We start from the raw sequence: 22,937 nt of genomic DNA, 5'->3' as shown, positions 1-22,937 counted from the left end.
AGAGGATCATGGGCCACAGATGTAAGCTCCTAGTTAGGAGATTCTTCAGTTCAGCACATGGAGAAATCCCAGGGTAGAGATGGGTGGGGGAGAGAATGAGACGAGAGCAGACACTAGAACCCTGGACCCCTGTTCTGGCCTGTTCTATTTGTGCATTTGCACATGGGGGCACAGACCACATCAGACCTGTCTCTGCAGCTGGGGCAGAGGCAGGGTCAGGAATCATAGGGATTTGTGGTTGAAAGTAAAACCCTGGCCTAGAACAACTGTTGCCATGGAAGCAGTGTGGCATGATTCTGCCCAAATAAGAAGTTATCATTTCCCACCTAGAGGCTTCAAAAGGGCATGCAGCTGTGATCAGCCAAGGTATCTTCAACCCTGTGTCCCATTTAGATATCCTCTTGGGAGCCACAGAGAACGAGGTGCTGCTGATGTGACCACCAGAGAGACAAGGTAGGTCAGTTTCACAGGGGTAGAACCCTGGGCTTGGGAGAGGGTCAGATGGTGGTGAGAGGCCACACTGGATCTATATCTAGCCTGAACTTGCAAACAGGGTTAGAAGGACCCAGGGTAGCAGACAGAGCTTGGGGGCCTAGGAAGATCTCTGTTAAGGTTTTCTGTTGTGGGTAGCCTTCTCTATCTCTCCCTGTTTTATAGCACTTACATTGGGTGGTGTTTTGAAGCACACAGGCTTTAGCCTGTTAGTGGATCATGTGGTCAACTAACAAAGTTGTGGTTTAGGATAAAATACACAGTACGTACATCTTATAAAGGTAAGTGCTGTCGGTGAAACTTTGTAAACCCTCTGCCTGTTCTTTTGGCTGGCGGGTCTGAGGCTTTCCTTAGCCCTCAGAGACACAGAGAGACCTGGATGCAGAGAAAAGGCAGGATGATGTGGCCACTTCCACAAGACCAGCTTTTAATATGACTGTGGTTCGAAGCACGAATAAATAAACTCCAAAAAAAAAAAAAGAAAAAAGAAAAGAAAAGAAATGGAAAACCCAAACCGAACCTTAGAACATCAAAACCAGAGACCGTAAGACGAAGCAAAACAAAACCAATCTTCCATAGACAAACAAGAACAGCCCCCGCCCCAAACAAAAATCAGACTCTACAGCTGTGTCACAGGGAGAGAACAATGTGGCTCCATGGACAAATACTGGGGTCACCCAGGCCACCATACTTCCTCCACAGGTGCTGAGAAAAGAAGGAGGAGTTTGGTACTAGTCACCTTTAGTGCAGGAGCCCCGTGGGCCAGTTTGGGGGGACAAGGCTAGGAACCTTCACAAACAACACAAGGATCAAACGTTGTAGAGAGTTCTGTGGTTTCCTTCTTGACCGTGCAGTTTTGATTCCAGAGCTGGGCTCAGGGTGACTTTGGGTCTGGAACCTGGTCCCACTGCCCGGGTAGCAGAGTGGGTTCCCTCCGGAAACCGCACGGAGAAAATATCATGTACAAGACGGAAGTGGAGGCGGCGCTGTAAGAAGTCTGAGCATGCAGGTGCTTTGTACATCTGGCAGTGAGATGTGATGGCAGGTTAGTTCTTGGACAGTTCCGGAGCGCGACTCATCGGTCCGATGACAGACACGAGGCAGGGCCCGGGACCGTTCATGTCAGATGTGGCCAGGTGAGGTTTGGCAGAAGTTCGCAATGTGTGCATATGGGGGGGCTCTTGCTTCTTTCTGTCCTCAGGGGCTATGCCACCTGGGCTTGCTGTCCCCTGTCCTGGGTCTTGGGCCTTTAAGGTCTGTTTGGAGGTGCTGGGCTGCCTGAGAGGTGTCAGCAGGCAATCTCCTCCAGGGTGCCCAAAGCTGTCTGCAGGGGCACGTTCACAGTGTGGCTGATGGTTTCGGAGTGGTTTGGCATTGTGTCGCAGGTGCTCTGCAGGGAAAAGAAAGGGGCACTTGTCATTTATCTATCGCAAAGTTCTGTCTACGGCAAAGTCCTGCGAGGCACGGTGGGAGCTTCTAAAATACTCCAGTGGGTACAAGGTAACACTTGCGGCTGACTTGGTTGACTTGCGATGGCTAAGGGGGGGAAGGGCTAGATGTCTGGACTTGGAATGTGCACTTGATTTTTCTAGAGCAGGGCTTCTCAACCTTCCTAAAGTTGCAACCCTTTAATACAGTTCCTCTTGTGGTGACCCCCCAACCATAAAATTATTTTGTTGCTCCTTCATAAACTATAATTTTGCTACTGTAATGAATCGTAATGTAAATATCCGATACACAGGATATCTGGTATTGCCGACGCAAGCTAGTGCACTGCGAGCTGGTCTTACCATGTTCTCATCATGGCTCCCTTCCTCTTCTTCTTTGCCAAGCAGGTCTAATAGCTTCTCTTTGATCAGCTGTAAGAAAGACAGGACATGGCAGTCAGGCTGGGGGGATGGTGCAAAGGCTAAAGATCCTTCCTTGGAGTTGAGTCAGGGAGTCATCAGGCAGTGATGGTGTGGGCTGTGGTTCTACATACAATGGTGAGAACTTTGCCTGGTGGACAGCTCTAGGGGCCTCATTTTCTCAAGCTTGCCTTTTGGACTCCATGGGATTTTGTTGCTGCAAACAGATCTTGGAGGAGGATGGGGAGGGCTCTGCCTTGCTGTGTGGCCTCCTCCCCCCGCCCCCGTATATAAGCTAAAGGCGCTGGTATGCTCAGATCTCCATGGAACCTCAGATCTCTTCTTCACTGTGTAGCTCAAGTTGGCTTCAAGTTCACCATCCCCCTGCCTCAGTCTCCCCACTGCTGAGTAGTATATACCACCACACCCAGCTTTGCTATTCACTTCCAAGGGCAGAGAACTCCACAGGATGAATGCACGCCCAAGGTTATGACACTTTATTCATAGCAATTAAGGGTAGTTCTTAAACTTGCTATCTAATGTGGCTCAATTTGCCATTCACTTTGTACTGCTTCTCACAGGAATTAATGCATAAAGCAGAATAAGAAGCTGGCTTTATTTGGGTTGCAGTCGCAGTGCTGAGGAACAAGGAGCTCTACCAAAATCACTGCTAGGGGTATTTGTTTCTTTCCTAGGGAAACACAATGAAGAGGCGGAGAGAGTCCCAAGTGACAATGCCGTGTGGGAGTGTTGTAGACCCTTTAGAACCACCACCACTTTCAGGGAGGCACACCCAGCCCATCTGTGGTATTGCCCATCTGTGGCTAAGGACGTGGAGGTCTCCAAGTAATCACTGGGGCAGGGCAGAGCTGGCAAGGACCTATTCACAGGTAGGTTAGCCTACTAACTCAGCCGTTCTCTGGACAGCCGGCTCAGCCTGGCTTTCTGCCCAGATTCCTCTGGACACAGTGGTCCTGGGCAGGCTTACTCTTGCCTGGGTTAGGAAGTTGGAAGAGCTGACATGCTCCTGGGCCTCTTGTTTGAGAATCTTTGAGAAACATGGCCCCAGGCACCTCTAACGGTTATAGCCCCCCAGACTGTGAGTGGCAGAAGTGACTGGTAGGCACTGTAGTCTCCTATCTGGGGACTGACCCCTCCTGCGGGCTGGCTAGGCTCTGGAAGACAGTTCGTAGAAGACAGGCATCTCAGAGGGCAGACTTGTGAGTGGTGTGTACTCCTGAGTGTGCTGTGTGTGGTATGCAAATCTGTGAATATGGTCTGAATGTGTGTGTGTGTGAGTGCACACATGTGTGAGTGTTGTGGGAATGCATGTGGTACATTGGTGGTACATGTATGCTTAAGTATGATATGTGTGTGATGCATGTGCATATAATATGTTGGGTATGATATGTTGTATATAGATGTGGACTCACCAAGGATATGAAACCCTGCCCTGGTCCCTCTGTGGAAGGGACTCAGGGCTGTTGTCTGCACAGCCTGACCTCTTCTCATCACTCCACTCCCTCTCTGTGATGTAGGACAGGTCCAAAGAGAGGAGGAGAAGGAGGGTGGCCATTTCTTTCATATCCACTTCTCCTTAAGATTCCTGCCCCATGCTTAGGAGAAGTGTCTTTGTGTGGATGGAATAAAGCTATTGCCTTAGCCAGGCTTGGTTCTGTGTCTGGGTATTCCTCCATCTTGTCGTTTCCCCTGGGGATAACCCCAAGTCTTACCTCGTAAATATAATCAAAGAGCTCTAGTATTGTAAGGATACTAGCACCAATGAACAATCCCATTTGACCACCAATGTCACCTGCAGAGGAAGAGGAGAGACCAGAGATTGCGTTTTACACACAGATCCAGGAACGGGTAAAGAGACGATGAACTCAGAAGCCAGAGCTCTTGAGTGTGCCCCCTCTAAGGTTAGCCTGAGCCTGGCCGTGGGAGGGCCAGCCCTTTGCCAGGCCCACCTTCACTTCCATTGACATTGAGAGTCAAGTATGTCACTAGCCAGCAGGGTTGGAGCTGGCCACTCATGGATGAGGTCCACGAGCCTGCATGGGAGTGAACGAAGTCCTGAGTGGATGTGTGTCATTGACACAGGCACTGTCACGCTGAGGACCCCAATGCTGATACCTCATGGGACAGGCAATACCTTCCTTGGGTGAGGATGGCAAAGCCTGCTTCAGGTCTGTGTGTGAATGTAGATAGTGTGTGTAGAAAATGTTCACTATTGACATCTCCCCCAGATGTTTACAGCCTGAAGACTGCTCCTACTGAGATCAGTGGAGCCTGACTCCTTGTTCAGCTGTGTATAAGAACCCTACCTCCTTATTCAGCAGTGTGTAATAACCCTGCTTATTTGTTCCGCTATATGTGATAACCCTACCTACCTAGGTTCACGATGGCCTCCTTTTGTTCCTGTCCATTCCCTTTGCTCTAATGCAAGCTTACCGGGTAGTGCATATGTCTGTAGGAGCACGTCAGGTGTGAGAGGTGCCATTTGCATTGGTGTGCAGCACATCTGGATTGCAGTTAGCATAGACAAGGTACAGAATGTGGGTAGGCAGCATGTCTGATCATCACTTTATATGAGTGCATACCTCTTTCTAGGCACACTGTGTGTGTGTGTGTGTGTGTGTGTGTATGTGTGTGTGTGTGATAGATGTGGCTGAAGTGTGCCTGAGTGTGTACAGCATGTGTGAGCATTGTGTAGGTGTGGGTGTGTTCCTCTGTGTGCTATGAAGGTGTATGTAATATAATGAGTATGTGGGCATATAGGCATGAAGTGTGCCTGCCTAGGGTTTCTGTGTGCATGGATGTGCCTCTGAAGCTGTGCAGTGGGACGTGGGGCATACAGGTGTGTGTGTGTGTGTGTGTGTGTGTGTGTGTGCATGTATGTGTGTGTGTGTGTGTGTGTGTGCAAGTGTGTGTGTTGGCTCTGGAGCATCATGGGCACATGGACCTGTAGGTTGGTTTCAGTTTCAGTGTGTATGGTGTGGGCATTGACATGGAGGTGCTGGGTGGCGTGCATATGGGGCAGTGGTGAGAAAAGGCCGAGCCAGGCCTGATGGCTGAAGGTTTGTATGTGGCACATACTTCCCTCACAGGAGGCACAGATGGCAGCACCATTTCCTCATGGGCTATTCTGGGCAGGAGCAAGATGCCCGGAATAAGCTCATCCTGATATCAGATGCAGACATGACAGATTCAAAGCCTGGACCCTCTCTCTCTCTCTCTCTCTCTCTCTCTCTCTCTCTCTCTCTCTCTCTCTCTCTGTGTGTGTGTGTGTGTGTGTGTGTGTGTGTGTGTGTGTAGGACAGGGAGGGAGGGGGAAGAAGAGGGAGAGAGAGAGAGAGGGGTGGAGATCCAGCATGAGTGAGAAAGGGTGGTACATGGTGTGGTGCAGAAGGGAATGGGGAAATGACAGACCTCCAGGGGTGAGTGAGGGGCATGGCTTATGCTATGTTGCTCAGGGTCTTTAACCACATTACCTAGGAGCCTAAGTGACAGCTATCTCCACATAGCTGGTACTTTACAAAGGTTTGTCCCTACCTTTCTTGATGGAATATAGAAATGCTCACACGGCCCTGGTCATACCAGATGTGACTGGGGTTCTGGCATGGTAACTACCCAGGTGCCACAAGCTGATATTGATGGACTTTATCTGAGCTAACTACCACAGTGACCTAAGTGTGATGGGTGATCTCCATTGTCAACTCGGCTAGATTGAGAAGCATCTGTGAGATTGGTAAGGCATACCTGTGGGTGGGTTTTAAAGGACATTTCTAAGATGATTAACAACTTTAAATATGGGAGTCACTGTTCAATGGGTGGTGGGCCTGGGTGGAGTAGACAGGGAAAAGGAAAGAGGAAAAAGGAAAAAGGAAAAAGGAAAAAGGAAAAGAGTCAGCTGGCACAAGCATATTTCCTCCTTCCCTCCCTCCCTCCCTCCCTCCCTCCCTCCCTCCCTCCCTCCCTCCCTCCCTCCCTCCCTATCTCCCTCCGTCCTTCCCTCCTCTTCTGCTCCCTGTCTTCTGGCTGCCATGTTCTGGCTGTTCTATCAATCATATTATTCCTAGAACACTGGACTAAAAACCCTGAAATCATGAGCCCGAACAAGCTCTTCCCCTCTTTAAGTTGTTTCCTTCATGAAAAGTCAGACTGACAGGGTAGGCAATAGGAAGCCTGTTTTACAGAAACCTGAGGTTCAGCAAGGGGAAGCCCCTTGTCGGAATCTTCACAGCTACCCCCCAGAAGGGTAGCTAAAAGCCTGATCTTCCTTCTACACTTCCAGGTGGAGCATGCCCCTTCCAGGATGCTACTATCACTTAATTTGCACTGTGTCCTTTCTTTAGAGTGGGTAGGAGGGGGCACAGGTTCAGGGGCTGGGCCCTTGAACAGAATGGGTGTGTCCAAATGGGTAGGGTAGGGTAGGGTAGGGTACCGTTGAACTCAATTCCTTATGTACATTATTTCCCATCAGGACCAGGGCAGCCAATGTGAATTGTGTAAGAGTGGCAGTCAGGTTGGGGTGATCATCTCTTCCTGTTTGAGAAAGGGCTCTGGGTCCAGGGGACGATACTTAGCTTCTCAGTGCATGGTTGTCTCGGCTCCATCAGGGTCCCTGAGAGCTTGGATGCCTGGGAACCACCCAAGTTAAACATCCCCTTCTTCAATGCTCCTGCTAGCAGCCAGGCCCTGGGAGGCTAACTCCAACCTAGACACAGAGACTCTGGAATCCAAGAGGGCAGGCCTGGAGAGGCCCTGAGAGACCTTTGTGTTCATTCCTTACCACACAGAGGAGATGGAAAACCTGAGCTCAAGGGTGAACTGGACCTATAGCCTTTACCACAGTAACCATAAAAGAATAGCTAGTACATTAAAAAGTTTGCTTCCTTGGCAGGCTTACCATGTCTGCTTGCCTGCCTCCCGCCCACCTCCCTACCCTCACCCCTCCTAAGAGATGTGGAAATTTATGTGGCAGACATTACAACTCACCAAGTAAGGCAGCAACTTCATACGCCTTCTTCTGTTCAATTGTCTCGTAATTGAGTGCCTCAAAAAATATATCCAGAACAAGAATGTTCTCGCTGCAGAGGGAAAATTAAGTACCACACTCTGTTAGAGCCCTCAGCATTCAAGGGACTGGCTAACCCAGCTTTCCTGTGGATGGATGGAGAAGGGGTGGTCCAGGGAGCTGTCCAAAGGTAGAATTCTAGAAGCAGAGCTCCCTCCTATCAGCTGTGCCCTTGTCTGTCCTTACCTCTGCCCCCATCTCTCTCCCTTGGTATTCTTTCTGCAAGCCTAGCCTGGACCCCCATTCCCGAGTCTTCCAGTGCCTGCTTGGTTCTTAGCATGCAAATGAGTCCAGCAATCTCCTGACTAGATTGGCCTCAGTTTGGGTGCCTGTCTGAGGCGAACACCTACGCCTTTATGGTCCATTCCCGAGAGTGCCCATTTTCCTTCTGAGATCCCTAATAAGCCTTTGGGGGTGGGATGCCCTGACCTGGCATTGCTCAGTCTTTTGCCAGAGTTGGGGAGGATTATGGGGAGCAAGCCTGTGGCAGCTCGGGGATTCCTGGCAGAAGTCCTGGGCTCCTTCTGTGCTCCTCCCGCAGGCAGGTGTGTTAATGAGACACATCTTGGCAGGGAAACTCATTCCTACTTGCGGAATGTCTGCTAAGCAGCAGGGCTTGGTGTTTCCTACATCCTAGCCTCTTTCTGGGGGGTCGGGTGGGGGGCTTGGCATGCCCTCTATGCCTCTTGTTTTCAACCTGTTGATCAGAAGTCATCTCAGGAAGGGGCCTGGCGACTGTGGACTGGGAGAGTGGCCGGAAGAGAGAGAGAAGCAAGTGTCCTCCCACACTGTGGGACTTTACAGCAATGAGTAGGCTCCCTTTTCCCCGCCTGGCTTCCACCTGGAGGCTCTTTCTGAAACTGTGACATTGGTTCCAATTAAAGATGATCACAGTTCCGTTTCTTGGTCATACAAACTACATTGCAGATGCTCCACAGCCACACATGGCCAGCGGTGACCACATTGGGTGCCGTGGCTGTAAAGTCAGTCTATTATTTCAGAATGTTCTGTTGGGGAGCAGAGTTCAAGGCTACCAATGTGACACAGGCTATTGTCACCACTCTTGGTTGCCCACCCAAACTAGGTGGTAAGACTTAGTGGTAAAGCCATTGCACATACTTTGGTGGTAGGGCATAGAGAGTCAGGCAGGAATGGAGCTAGAAGCTTCTCTCCTGCTGGCCAGCTTTCAAGGTGCTGGGCAGGTGCTGCGATAGAAAAGTCAGCCATGGTCTTACCCAGTTGTGAACCCTGTGAGATACAACACTAACCAGCCGGGGAGACGCAATATGGTACAAGACGGCGTGAAGGTTATGGGGGTAACCAACTGCATTGTGATTATATCTGAGGCCTGCTCCACAAGAGCGAATCTGTATTTGCTACTGTGAAACTCAAAAGGCCATGGCTGGGGAGATCATAGCCTCCCCAGGGAGGGGAGGAATCTAATCCTGTTGTTTTGGTAAAAGGACATGTACCAAAACCTCCTTCTTGTAAATACTTACATCCCTAACCTCTATTCACCATTAGCTCATTCTATATGACCTGTGGCATATCCTTCTTTCCCTTTCTCTCTAATGTATCCTGTGCCAACTCTGTCCTAAGCCCCCACCAGGATGCTGTCTCCTGCTCATTTACCCTGTGAAAAGGGATTCCCCCCCCCCAGGTCTGAGCCTGGTCAGTGGTACTTAGTAGAGAGAGTAGAAGAAGAAGTTTCTGCCATTAGGGAGTGTCCCACTATGATGGGTGTGCAGGGTGTCAATTTAGGAGAACTCAGAATGTGGAATTATGGTAGAACACAGGGAGGGGCTGTCTGCCGTGTCCTTCTGCTCTGTATCTCTGTCCTGGGATCGAACATTAAACTGTCCATGCCGTGTCTGACAGGTCTTTAATGATGACCCCTGACTCTACTGTGCTATTTGTCATGCCTGCTATCCCAAACTAAGCCACATTTTATAAAGTTCTTTACAGCTTCTGAAAATCTACAAAAGTCAGGTTTGGGGACTCCCCTGTCTACTCCCTGCCTGGGGTCCCTTCTCTACTTCCTGCCACCCACTTCTTTCATGGTAGCTCTCTTTTTATCTCTCTTACCCTCATTTTAAGTTATTTCTGCCAACGCAGCTCCTTTCCAGACTTTAAAGGGAAACCCCTCTTTCCCTTTCAGGTCCCAGCTCATATTTTTGGGATGCTGTTGTTTCTGTCTAATACCCTCCCACCATGAGGCCTGAAGACAGTCTGGATTGCTTTCTTGAGGAACCTATTTCTTCTCTTTCTAATATATATATATATATATATATATATATACCTACATACATACATATATACATACATACATACACACACACACATATATATATGTATGTGTATATATATATATATATATATATATATATATATATATACACATACATGTGGGCGTGTGTCTTAGTGTGTACCTGCACTTTTGTGTATATACCAACACCAACAGAGGCCAGAAGAGGGTATTAGATTCCTTGGAACTGAAGTTACAGACATTTCTGAACTGCTGGGATCTGAACTCCAGTACTCCAGAAAGAGCAATGTGCACTCTTAACGGCTGTCCATCTCTCCTTGCCCAACCCCCTCCTTAAACCTAAATCTTGAAGGATAGAGCATGTCAGCTCCTTTCTCCAAACAAACCACATATCTAACTGCAAGTCACAAACTGCTGCAATATTATAAGGGTAAATGCCACAGTGCCTGTGGAGGAAGCTAATGGAGGGAGACAGACCACAGTCTAACTTTCCAAGGCAATGTTATTTAAATAGAGACAGGTACCACGAGAACCAGTTAGGCAGAGTGGCAGGAAAAGTGTTCCCAGAAGAGGGGACAGAAGGCTCAAGATCCACAGGGGGAGTTATACATTCTTTAGAAAGGTCAAGCTTTCTCTGAACCTCACTCTGAGCCAACAACAGTCAACCATGGTTTCCCCTCGAGTCTGCATCTCAATTATAGCCAACATTGTCCCAGAAGTCATTGCCCTATGTGGCTTCCAATTCCTGCACTTATCTCCCCAGGAGGCTGCAAGCTCTTTGTGGTTTTGTCTTTTGAGCCTGGCACACAGCAAGTGCTCAATTAATGTTTGCTAAATTGAGCTAACTGCTTGCTTGCTTTTTTTTTTTTTTTTGTCTCTTTCTAAATGCCCCCTCCCCTCTTCCTCCCTTCCACTTAACTTACGAGATATATTTTTCCGATTTGTTAAATTTCTTCTCCAGGTACTTGGCTGACGTCTTGCTGGGGATCTTTACCATGGAGAGCTCTTTGTTGTAGCGGGTCAGGTTGCAGGGTGTCCTGCAGAGACAGTAATTGCTGTCCTTTTCTGCCAGTAGACCTGGAGGAGAGAGGAGAGGGTCTCAGGCAGGTGTAGGTGTGTGTGTGTGTGTGGGGGGGGTAGACAGTGAGGATCTCTGGCCCAGCATACCTGGATTCATGGCACTAAGAAGCAAGCTGGGAGGAAGAGCTGGGCCCCAGGGAACTTGTTGAAATGGGCTCGTGCCTTGGGCTTGTTTTCTTTCTGCTTGCTGTTACTGTCCTCTGGCACTTTCAAAATTGTGGATCCATTGCCACTTTTAGAGAGACAGTTCCCAGGGCGGCCTGGCTCCTCCCCTTCTCGGGGCTGGAGTTCCGACCCACAAAGTGAGCTACCCTGAAAGCTAATATGGGGAGCACCGTACTTGGAACCCAGGACTTCAGTTGTTCCTGTTGGTGCTCCTCACAACCAATGCCACAGGGGAACACAGGGAACAACTATCCTTGAATCCTTTCCCTGGAGCAACCTAACCTCTCCCCCAGCCCCCAACACAACTGTGCTTTTCCTCTTCCAACCAACCACACCAGGCGACAAAGGCATTGTCGCCCTCTGACAGCCTCTCTCTCTCTCTCTCTCTCTCTCTCTCTCTCTCTCTCTCTCTCTCTCTCTCTCTCTCTCTGGACTGAACTTTACTCAGGATCTTGAAAGTTGCTTCTTCACTGCTCAACCTGGCTTTGGCAAGAAGCCTGTTAAAAGGTAGCACAGATTACCTTGATGCCCTGTCACCCTGGCCTGCTTCTAGGAAGAATCCCAGTCCCGTGAGTAGCGACACTCCCCTCCCCTGACATTCCCTACTTTTCTCTGACCCTGACCCTTCACAGTGCTTGCAGGTGGCAAGCCCCGGCTGTCTGCCACATGCAGAGATGAACCCTCTTGCTCCCCTGTTGCAATAGCCATCGATGCTTAATTGCAAGGGTCCAAAAGTTTTATCACTAGCAAGAATAATTGTTCTTTTAGCTCCCTCTTTTGTTCTCACCCCTCCTCCCTCTGTCTTCTTCATTTGGTTTTGTTATCTTTAATCCAAAGAAAGACTCCGCATACATTGTAACACTCTGCATACATTGTAACACTCTGCATACATTGTAACACCTCCCCGTGTCTCAGACCATCTAAAACAGGAGTCTTAGCTTTGCTTTCACTTAGTGCTACCAGCTGCAGCTAGCTGCTGAGGGTGCTTCAGCATTGTTTACAGCTCTGCTTTTTCCTGGGGCTGGAGAGAGGAGAGATGGACAGCAGGACAGCTGCTGAGCTACCTCAACCCACTGCTGTGGGCTCCCTCTCTCTCCTGGCTTTCCAGATGGGGAGCCTGCAGTTATTTTAGCTCTCAAATACACTGTAGGCTATGGTTTGGGGGTGGGGGGCGGTCCGGGAGAAGTGGGGAGGTGGTAGCGGTGGCATAGTGGAACTTGGAATGGCTTGTGTTTGCAGGCATGGGATGGAAGAGGACCTTCCCTCTCTGCCACGGCTCCCTTGGGCACATAGCATGTGAAAAACATTCATTCTGCTTGCACATGAACTTGGTGGCTGTGAGTGTGTGTGTGTGTGTGTGTGTGTGTGTGTGTGTGTACTTCACCAAGCTCTTTCAGGTCACCCTCTTTCTATCTCTGCCCTCTCCCTGTATCCTCCATTTCCTGTGAAGTCTATTTCTTTTCCATCAGCATCTTTGTGCCCCTTGTGGCCCTCATCAATGAGGCCCCAGAAGAGCCCTCCTTCCCTCTCTTCCTCTCCAGCTTTAGGCAGCTACTCCTCCTTACAGAGAATCTTTGTGCCTATCCCTTCCCGTTCCTTTTTCCATGGTTGACTTTGTGTTCCCATGAGATGACCCCACAGTTTCCACCTCACCCCCCCACTTCCCCTGTTCTCCCCAGTACTGACCGAGGGCCGGCTCTGCACACTCCTTGTGCTGCTCAGGGGTGCAGAAAGGGGCATCCCCTATAGGAAAGGAAAGCAAAGGGAGAAAGACTATTAACCACACGGGTAGGGTCACACACGCCAGCCATTGGCACCTCACTGGCCCAGGCACTGAGTGACTTCCAAACCCACAGGGATAAGCTGTCTTCAGGGGACCGGTATGGTGGGCACCACTGTTTGGTGTCCTTGGGTCTGGTGGTGACTTCTGATCTGCTCTGTAAGGAGGAGACCATGGGAGCTGCCCAGCACTCTTCTGGCAGCTCTGGGGATGATAGGGCAGCTTGTCTGGGAGACTGGGGACAAGACAAGGCCCTAAGGTTCTAAGCCAGGCCCAGGGGGTCTCCTTGACCCCTTGTGTTAGGCTTCCAAGTAGAAAGCCATGGACCTCAGCATCTGCCTTTCCAGGTAGCAGGCTGCTGGCAGTGAGGTAGGCGGTAAGGAGCAGGGGTCCTTTGCATCCTGGGGCTGCTGCTTCTCAGCACACCACACTGCTACAAGCATCCAGGGTTGGCTCTGTGCCTCCCCACGGCTCTGCCTTCATCACATAGGGATGAGATGTCACAGATCGTGCCTTGGGTAGAATGATTGCAACCTCACTTTGCTTGCCTCTGGCTCAGGTTTTATGGGCAAGAAGTTCATGGCTGGTTTAGTCCGAGCACCAGGCAAGGAATGCTTACCGAGGCTGGGTGTGTTCCCTTCTGGGAACTCTCTGCAGAACACAAAGATCTCCTTTTTGGTTGTTGGTTGTTTTATTTTCCCCTTTCCCCCTTGTGGACCTTCAAGGTCCCCCAGGAATATCTTTCTTTGGCACCTCTTCCCCTGCCTTGAAGACCAGCACTGAAGAGCTGGTACAATTCCCTTTTGCAATAATAACATGTTAAGTGATGTGGTTTCCATTTTGCCCTGTCTTCCAGGAACCCCTCGGCAATTTTCGTGTCATTTAAAGCAACACACATTTATTCTCTTGCACTTTTGTAGGCCCGCAGTCAGTGCAGGCGTCATTGGTGATAGGAGAGAATTATGGTCTTTTCTGGGTCTAGGGGACCATCCACTGCCTTTGTAGCTTCTGTAAGCCCCTCTCCGAGTCTTCCCTCAGAGCTACCTCTGACCCCAGTCATGGAAGTGATGTTGATTTCATGACCCAGAGTGGCTAAATTGGGGCCACACCTATGTCTTTCCCTCCTGATATTAGTGATCTAAACAGTACTGGCAAAGTCTCTTCGAACAGTGGCCATTTTAAAGATCAACAATTCTAATCTTGAATGACTAAGATCATTACTGATCACTAATGAAATAATTCAAAATTCAGCCATAAGGATACTCACCTGAGAGTTGTCACAACAAAAATGACAGGCGTTGAACCCATGTGTGTGTGTGTGTGTGTGTGTGTGTGTGTATGTGTGTTGTGTCTGTCTACCACAAAGATTCTGTTAAATAAGCTTAAATAATGTAGGACACGCGCCCAGAAGAACAAATATCAAAAGGAACAGTTCCAAGCACCCATTAGGTCTTTAGCAGAGTGATTTCTTATTCCAAACTCTTCCTGTACTAATATAGCCATCACTGGCTTTTATGGTGTGCAGGGCATTTAAAAATATGAGATAATGAATGTAAGAACAAAGAGGGTTAGTAATGTGGACCAGCCCACACAGTGAGTGGAGAAGCCCGAAATAGAAGCTAAGGTCCATGCCTACCACCCCAGTTTCCTGTCCTTGTTGTCACTCTCCTACCTACACCAGGTTCCACTCCACACCCAGCCTTTGACATGCGGATTGCCTCTAATGAGACGGCAGCAAGCTTTGTTAGTCTGGCAACAGAAGCGTCAGCACAGACACGTTTATTTGCTCACTAATAGACTTCTGCCACACTCGAAAGAGTGCTCGACATCTGGATGTATGAAGGGAAACATCTGGGTAAAAGCCATAGACATCTGGATATTCCAACAGGCACATTATCAGGGTGCATCCTGTTATCTGGACGTTGAACTCAGGAGGCAAGAGCAGCAGACAACTGGCAAGCATATGGGATGTCGGGATGGAGGTGATACACACATTTGGGCGCTCCTGCATCCCAGAATGCTGCCCCTGGTTACTGGGTGGAGAATTTCCATCTACCCCTTAGTGGTCAGGTACCACAGCCTCCCTAGAGCAATATCTCCTTGCATCCTCCAGGAGTGGGTTGAGGTGTTTCATGGGGGCTCTGGCACCCACCTGGCATGTGGACCATGCGGCAGTTACAGTTCTCCACGATGTAGCGGGTCTCACAGTCAATCCGACAGGCTGTGATGCTGTAAACAGGAAAGAAGTCGAGTCCCATCTCTGAGGACCGGCACTCCCCCCACGGCGGGGGCAGATATGTGAGCTGTAAGACAAGCAGGGAGGAGGATGCAGTCAGCTCTGGCAGAGGATGCTCATTCAGTCTCCATGGACTCTGTTGGACAGTGGTCTACCTGTTCAACTTGCAAATAAGCAACCAAGCATCTCCAGGTCCTCTGGCCTCGTGGATCTTCACTGTCTGCCTCCTGTATGAAGTTTCCCATCTTTGTCAGTTTTCATGGAATTTTGCTCTCAGTTTTTTAATTTAAATATTTCTTTTTTTGTGTGTGTGTTTGTCCATATGTGTGCCTACGAGTATGAACGTATGTGACATGTGCACCTGAAGAGGCCGGAAAAAAGCATTGGATCCCTCAGAGCTGGGATTACAGGTGGATGTGAGTCACCACCTGGGTGCTGGGGACTGAACTGTGGTCCTCTACAAGAACAGCAAGTGCTCTTAACAGCTCACACACACACACACACACACACACACACACACACACACACACACACAGACACACCACACCACACCACACCAAATCTTTTGGGGGAGATTTTTTTTTTTTGAAAGAGTCTCACTATGTAGCCCTGACCACCCTGGAACTCACTTTGTGAACCAGGCTGGCCTTGGCTATACAGAGATCTGCCAGTCTCTGCCTCTTGCATGCTGGGATTAAAAGCAAGAGGCACTATACCGGCCACACTAAAAATCTTAAGTGCACAGTCTGAGTTCTGTTAAATGTGTACCATCTACCCACGTACACACTGCATCAAACAAGACACATGACCTTTTTATCCCTATAGAAATTGAGTTCTTGTCTCTTCCTAACTGGTGCTCCATCCCCATCCCAGGCAACCACTTTATTGAATTCTGTTAGACTGCCCTCTTTTCTTTCTTTCTTTTTAAAAAAAGATTTATTTATTTATTTTATGTATATGAGTACACCACCATTGCTCTCTTCAGACATACCAGAAGAGGGCATCAGACCTCCATTACAGATGGTTGTGAGCCACCGTGTGATTGCTGGGAATTGAACTCAGGATCTTTGGAAGAACAGTTGGAGCTCTTAACTGCTGAGCCATCTCTCCAGCCCTGACTACCCTCTTTTCAAACAGACAAACTACAAATAGATAATCCAACTTCAATTTTCAAGTTCAAGTTCAAATTTCAAGTAGATAATTGATAGTTTTCCCATGCACCCTTTGCCTACTTCTTTCACTCAAAATGATGGTTTTCTGGTTGTTCCACATGGGGGCCCACCAGGAGTTCGTTCCTTTTCTGCTGAGTTCTTTAGCTTATTAACACATCCTGGTTTGTTTATCCGTCCACCTGGTAGTGGGTGTTTGGATTGATCATCGATTTTGGTAATTATGAAGAAGCCCTTGTAAGTATTTAATTACTTAATTTATAGGCAAGGTCGCATTTAGCATAGGCTGGCCCCAAACTTGTTGTGGAGCCAAGGGTGATCTTTCTTCCAATCTATCTATCTATCTATCTATCTATCTATCTATCTATCTATCTATCTAATTTCTTCACATCCCAATCACATTTCCCCTATTCTCCCACACCCCCCGCACACTCCCTCTCCCCATCCCCCATTCCCTTCTCCTCTGAAGAGAGTGAAGACCCCATGGCTACCAACCCACCCAGGTACATCAAGTCACTGCAGGACTAGGTACATCCTCTCCCACGGAGGCCAGACAAGGCAGCCTAACTAGGGGAACAGGATCCACAGGCAAGCAACATTTAGGGACACCCCCCACTCCAGTTGTTGGGGGACCCACATGAAGACCAAGCTACATATGTGAGGGGAAGCCTAGGTCCAGCCCATTTATGCTCTTTGGTTAGTGGTTCAGTCTGTGGGAGCCCTCATGGGTCCAGGTTAATTAACTCTGTTAGTCTTCCTGTGGAGTTCCTATTCCCTCCAGGTCCAGGTCCCTCAATCCTTCTTCCCACTCTTCCACAAGACTCCCTGAGCTCCGTCTAATGTTTGGCTGTGGGTCTCTCCATCTGTTTCAGTCAGCTGCTCTGTAGAGCCTCTCAAAAGACAGTTATGCTACTAGGCTCCTGTCTGCAAGCACAATAGAATATCATTATTGGTGTCAGAAAGTGGTTCTTGCCCATGGAATAGGTCTCAAGTTGGGCCGATTACTGGTTGGCCATTCCCTCAGTCTTTGCTCCATCTTCTGGTAGGCAGGACAAATTTTGGGTGGAAGGTTTTGTGAGTGGGTTGGTATCCTTATCCCGACACTGAGAATCCTGGCCAAGGCTGATCTTGACCTCCAGGTGGTCCTGCTTCCATCTCCCAAGTGCCAGATTACAGTCTTGTGCGACCATGCTCACCTGAGGATTTATTTATGATTCATTTTGCAGACATTTTTAGTTTCTCTTGAGAGAATAGCCAAGAGTGGAATAGCTGAGTCTGTTTCATAAATTAGTTACAAGTATAATTTTATAAGAACTGGCCCCGACTCTGGTCTAAAGTGGTTCTACCACTTTTAAACATGTATTTATTATTTATCGTGTGCTGGTATCTGTGGTCAGGTGTCTGTGCCATGTGAATGTGTGGAGGTCAGAGGGAAACTTGCAGGAGTTGGTTCTCTCTGTCTACCATGTGGGATTCAGAGATCAGATTCAGACTTGGTGGCAGGTGCTTTTACCAGCTGAGCCATCTTCCCAGCCCCCCACGCTCTTTGTTTCTTTGTTTCCTTGCTGGTTTTAGTTATTTTGGTTGAGGTTCTGCTATAGCAAATTGGTGTTTCTGTTTCTGGCCCCAATGATTGATGATCCTGGGTACAACAACTTTATGTTTTTATCAGTTATTCATTATTACTTTTTTGGTGACATGCTAGTCTTTTGCCTATTAAGAAAGCCTGTTCATAGTTTGTCTTGTTTATCGAGATGTAGGAATTCTCTGAAAGAATGGCCTGAATTCAAGGTCTGAGTCAAATGTGAAGTATCTTTTCTCGAAAGTCTGGGTTTTACTTTTTCCTAATGGTGTCTATTTTTTCCTGCTTTTAAAACCAACTTTCCGAAGGCATAACTTGTAGATGATAAAATAGATCAAATTTAATGCATAACTGCCTGAATTCATTTTGAAGATTCATTTATTTTGTGTGTACGAATGGTTTGCTCATGAGTGTTATCATCATGTGAGTAGCTGGTGCCCTCAAAGGTCAGAAAAGAATGTCGGATCTCCTGGAACTGGAGTTACAGGGGATTCTGAGCCATCAGTGGGTGCTGGAAACCAAACCTCAGAAGTGCAGCAAGTGCCCTTAACGGTTGAGTCATCTCTCCATCACCTGGAGTGAACTTTTAAGAAAATGCACATCCTTGGGGGGATCACTACAATCAGGATTTAGAACATATCTAATCTCCCCCAAAGCTGCCCACTTACACCACTCCCCTTTGCCGATTCTCAGGAAGCCTTCTGTCGACTTTGTCTTTATAAATGACTTTTATCTGTTGTGAGATCACATATAAATAGAATGACAGAGTTATGTATTTCTCCATGGCTGGCAGCTTTCTCTCAGCAAAATGTTTTTGGCATCTATTCATACTCTTGAGCATATCAATAGCTTATTCTTTTTGAGAGCTTAGATTTTATTTCTTTGCTTATAGTTTTTGTTCCATTTCTTGCTTAAAAATTTCAATGTGATGTTAGAGGAAAAAAATCCCAGAGGGGGTGTGTATTTTCTGGTCTTGTTTCTAATCTTTGAAAGAAAGAGATATCATTGCTCCTACACACACACACACACACACACACACACACACATACACACACACACACACACACACTTCCTTAGGGTTTCTCTGTGTAGTCCTGACTGTCCTGAAACTCACTCTGCAGACCAGGCTGTCCTTGAATTTAGAGACACACCTGCTTCTGCCTCCCTTGTGTGCCACTACTACCCCACCATTGAATGTTTGATATACATTTTCATTAGCTGCCTTTGCTGCACTGAGATATTAAAAATATTAAATTAAAAATATTTAAATGACGTCTAACGTGTGTGTCTCTATGAACATCAGATGCATGCAGATGCCTGGAGATACCAACAGAAGGCATAAGGTCCCCTGGAACTAGAGTTATAGGCAATTGTGAACTACCTTGTGGGTGCTGGACTCACAGCTGGGTCCTTAGCAAGAGCAGTAAGGTCTCTTAACCAGCGAGGAATCTCTCTAGTCCCTCAAGTTTTCAATTCTTAAAAGAAAATCATCAACAGCTACTACATGTTGGTAAAGATGGCCCGTGCTTCTAGAAAGATGGTCACAGGACCCCCTTCTTTACCCAACTATTACAGTGAATGGTGTTGATTGATCAATAGCTGTGGCCTGATCTGCAGTCCCAAGAGAGACCCTACTTGCTCATGATTTACTATTCTCTTTAGATTTGACTATATCTAATTTGCAAATATTTTCAAAAGAAGCTTCGCATCTGTAAGGAATCGTATTTACTTTTCTTCTAATACCTTGATATGATTTTGGAAGCCTATGTTAGTCTTTCACGAACTTTGTGGCTCAAAGTGACTTCTACTCCAAGAGCTGCCCTCTCAGACATCTGAGGGGTTAGAGGCTTGGGGCACCATGGTTGGCTTTTAAGTTATCCTTTTAAAATTTGGCATTGGAATTATGTTAACTTCATAAAAAGAGTCATGAGATGTTCCATTTGTCTTTGTTTTCTGAGTTTGTGTAGACATAGTATCATTTTTATTTTAACTTAGATGCTTGATTGAATTTACTAGTGAAGCCATCTGGACCTGGTGCTTATGTGTGTGCATGCAGATATTTTAAATTACAAATTCAATTCCTTTAATAGATGCAGAGATACCAAGATTTCCTACTTCTTCTTGCACTAATTTTGGTGACTTCTGCTTTAAAACATTTTTATTGATTCTTTGAGGATTTCTTACACACATACAATGCATTCTGACCAAGTTCCCCCCTACTCCTTCCCCTAACTCCTCCCAGATACTTCCTTCCTCCCCCTCCCTTTAGTAACTTGGGTATCCCTCCACCCCAAGGAATGTGCTCATTTTTCTAAGTTTCTGAACTGATTACAGTTGTATATTAGGTCTGTATGTCATTTCAACATTCCTGTTGAGACACTTGTGATGTTCTCACGTGTAGATGCTGGTGTGTTGTGTTTTCTCGCTTGCCTTGTTATTGGCTTCCGGTTGGTTGAATTAACCTTTGGGAAGGAGACATTATCCCTTGTGTTTTCATTGCTTTGAGATGTACTGAGGTTTGTTCTGTGGGCTAGCTTGTGGTGGGTCTATCTTGATGCGTGCTCTATAGACACCACTGAAATATTTACATTCTGTAATTTTTTGTTATTGTTTCTTTCTATCTTATTAGTGGGGTTTCTTTTGCTTAATAAAGCACCATGACCAATATCGGCCTGAGGAGGGAAAGGAAAGGGTTTTTTCCAGCTTGCAACTCTTAGATCACATACCATCACTGATAGAAGCAAAGGCTTGCCCGCGGAAACGAGCAGAAGCCACGGAGAAAGGCTGCTTCCTGGCTTGCTCCTCATGACTTGCTCAGGCTGCTTTCTTATGCACCCCAGGATCACCAGCCCACAGGTGGCGCCACCCACAGCAGCCTGGGACCTCTCACATAGATCATTAAGACAGTATCCCATTGACTTGTCTACAGGCCAATCTGTGGAGACAATTTCTCAATCAAGAGTCCCTCTTCTCCCATACGTCTATGTCTGTGTCAAGTTGAAGAAAATTAACCAGGACAGTTTCATAAAAGACAATTAGGTTAAGTCACTTGATAGTGTTGCTCAAATCTTTGATACCTTTAATAATTTTTTTTTTTTTGCTTACTTGTTTTGATTGGGACTTGAAATGTCCCCAGTATGTTCATGTGTTCAGTGTTGGGTTCCTAATTGGAAGTGTAATTTTGGAAGTACTTGGAGCTTTAGGAAGTGGCACTGAGCTTGGAGGAAGTAGAACACTGGAGATGTACCATGGAGGCTGAAGATGTATGTGATTCAAAGTCCACCAGGGGAGTCTCCTGGTGTTCCACATTCACACTGCCATGAAGTTCCGGTCAAGTGCATGGGCCAGATCATCTGAAACCGTAGGCTAAAATAACTTCTTCGTCCTTCGGTTTGTCTCTCTTTGGTATTTTGGTCACAACTATGCAAAAGTTACTAATATACTGCATATTCATCCATGACTGGGGAAGGAATGTTAAAATCTTTAACTGTACGGTTTGTCCATTTCTCACTGTCAATTCTTATTTGGATATTTGTAAACTTATCAGACACCTACGTATTTAGGACTATGACATTTTGATGAACAGATCTTGCTACCGTTGTGACATCAGTGCCTTGAGGGTTTGCATGCTAGACATGGACATTTCCTAACGCCACTGCCCACATTTCCTCCGCCCTTCCCACCTCCCCTCCATCCATTCTTTCGCTCTGTCAGGATCTTCATCTGCTAAGTAAGGTGTGTTGAATGCTGCTATTCATTCTATCCAACAATCTCTTCCTTTTAATTGGGAATTGAAAAAATTTTGAGATTTTATTTACTTTTATTTTATGTGTATGAGTGTTTGCCTGAATGTGTATCTGTGCACCTCATATGTGCAGGGTATCAGAGCCACTGGGCCTGGAATTATAGATGGTTATGAGTCATCGTGTAGGTGTTGGGAAATTGAACCTGGGTTCTCTGGAAGAGCTTCAAGGGCTCTTAACCACCAGGCCACCACTTCAGCCCCTTACTACGGAGCTTTTGATCTATTTACACTCAGTACAATCTTTGATATGAAGCTACCATCCTGTTCTTTATTTCCTGCTTGTCTCTGTCACTGTATCTTATATGTTCTCTTTCTTGGTTCCTTTTGTTGAAGTTACTACCTTGTTCTTTATATCCTGATTGTCTCGTCACTGTTTCTATCTTATTTGTTCTCTTTCCTGGCTCCTTTTTGTATCAACAATTTAAATAGTTCATTTTAAATTTTCTGTTGGATTCTGATTTATATCACTTTGTACTATCATTGTTATTTTTTAATTGTTGCTCTATTAGGACTATTCATTTTTATCTTACCCAAGTCTACCTTGAATTAATGTTGCATTACATCTGGGATTGCAAGCTTGTACAACCACTCTGGAAATCAGTCTGGCGGTTCCTCAGAAAATTGGACATAGTACTACCGGAGGATCCAGCAATACCTCTCCTGGGCATATATCCAGAAGATGTCCCAACCGGTAAAAAGGACACATGCTCCACTATGTTCATAGCAGCCCTATTTATAATAGCCAGAAGCTGGAAAGAACCCAGATGTCCCTCAACAGAGGAATGGATACAGAAATTATGGTACATTTACACAATGGAGTACTACTCAGCTATTAAAAAGAATGAATTTATGAAATTCCTAGCCAAATGGATGGACCTGGAGGGCATCATCTTGAGTGAAGTAACACAATCACAAAAGAACTCACACAATATGTATTCACTGATAAGTGGATATTAGCCCAAAACTTAGGATACCCAAGATATAAGATACAATTTGCTAAACGCATGAAACTCAAGAAGAATGAAGACCAAAGTGTGGACACTGTGCACCTTCTTAGAATTGGGAACAAAACACCCAGGGAAGGAGTTACAGAGACAAAGTTCGGAGCTGTGATGAAAGGATGGACCATTTAGAGACTGCCGTATCCAGGGATCCATCCCATAATCAGCTTCTAAACGCTGACACCATTGCATACACTAGCAAGATTTTGCTGAAAGGACCCAAATTAGCTGTCTCTTGTGAGACGATGCCGGGGCCTAGCAAACACAGGAGTGGATGTTCACAGTCAGCTATTGGATGGTTCACAGGGCTCCCAATGGAGAAGCTAGAGAAAGTACCCAAGGAGCTAAAGGGATCTGCAACCCTATTGTTGGAACAACATGATGTACTAACCAGAACCCCGGAGCTCTTGTCTCTAGCTGCATATGTATCGAAA

At 46.9% G+C, this 22,937-nt stretch overlaps 1 protein-coding gene across 1 annotated transcript in view; it reads right to left on the bottom strand.

The window, feature by feature from the left end:
- Positions 1-903: 903 nt before the first annotated feature.
- Positions 904-22,937, bottom strand: part of Asic2 (acid sensing ion channel subunit 2) — a 271,184-nt gene continuing 249,150 nt past the window's right edge. The window contains exons 4-10 of the mRNA XM_021177008.3: positions 14,863-15,013; positions 12,617-12,673; positions 10,609-10,762; positions 7,341-7,432; positions 4,073-4,152; positions 2,283-2,351; positions 904-1,882 (exon numbers count right to left, since the gene is read on the bottom strand). Coding sequence (XP_021032667.1) covers positions 1,781-1,882; positions 2,283-2,351; positions 4,073-4,152; positions 7,341-7,432; positions 10,609-10,762; positions 12,617-12,673; positions 14,863-15,013 — 705 coding nt within the window. The 3' untranslated portion in view covers positions 904-1,780. The remainder of the gene's footprint in view (positions 1,883-2,282; positions 2,352-4,072; positions 4,153-7,340; positions 7,433-10,608; positions 10,763-12,616; positions 12,674-14,862; positions 15,014-22,937) is intronic.

Source organism: Mus caroli, unplaced genomic scaffold (assembly GCF_978045245.1).
Source record: "Mus caroli unplaced genomic scaffold, Mus_caroli_1 scaffold_13, whole genome shotgun sequence".
Lineage (NCBI taxonomy): Eukaryota > Metazoa > Chordata > Mammalia > Rodentia > Muridae > Mus > Mus caroli.
Note: the sequence above shows the minus strand (reverse complement) of the source record. Positions and strands in the feature narration are given on the sequence as shown.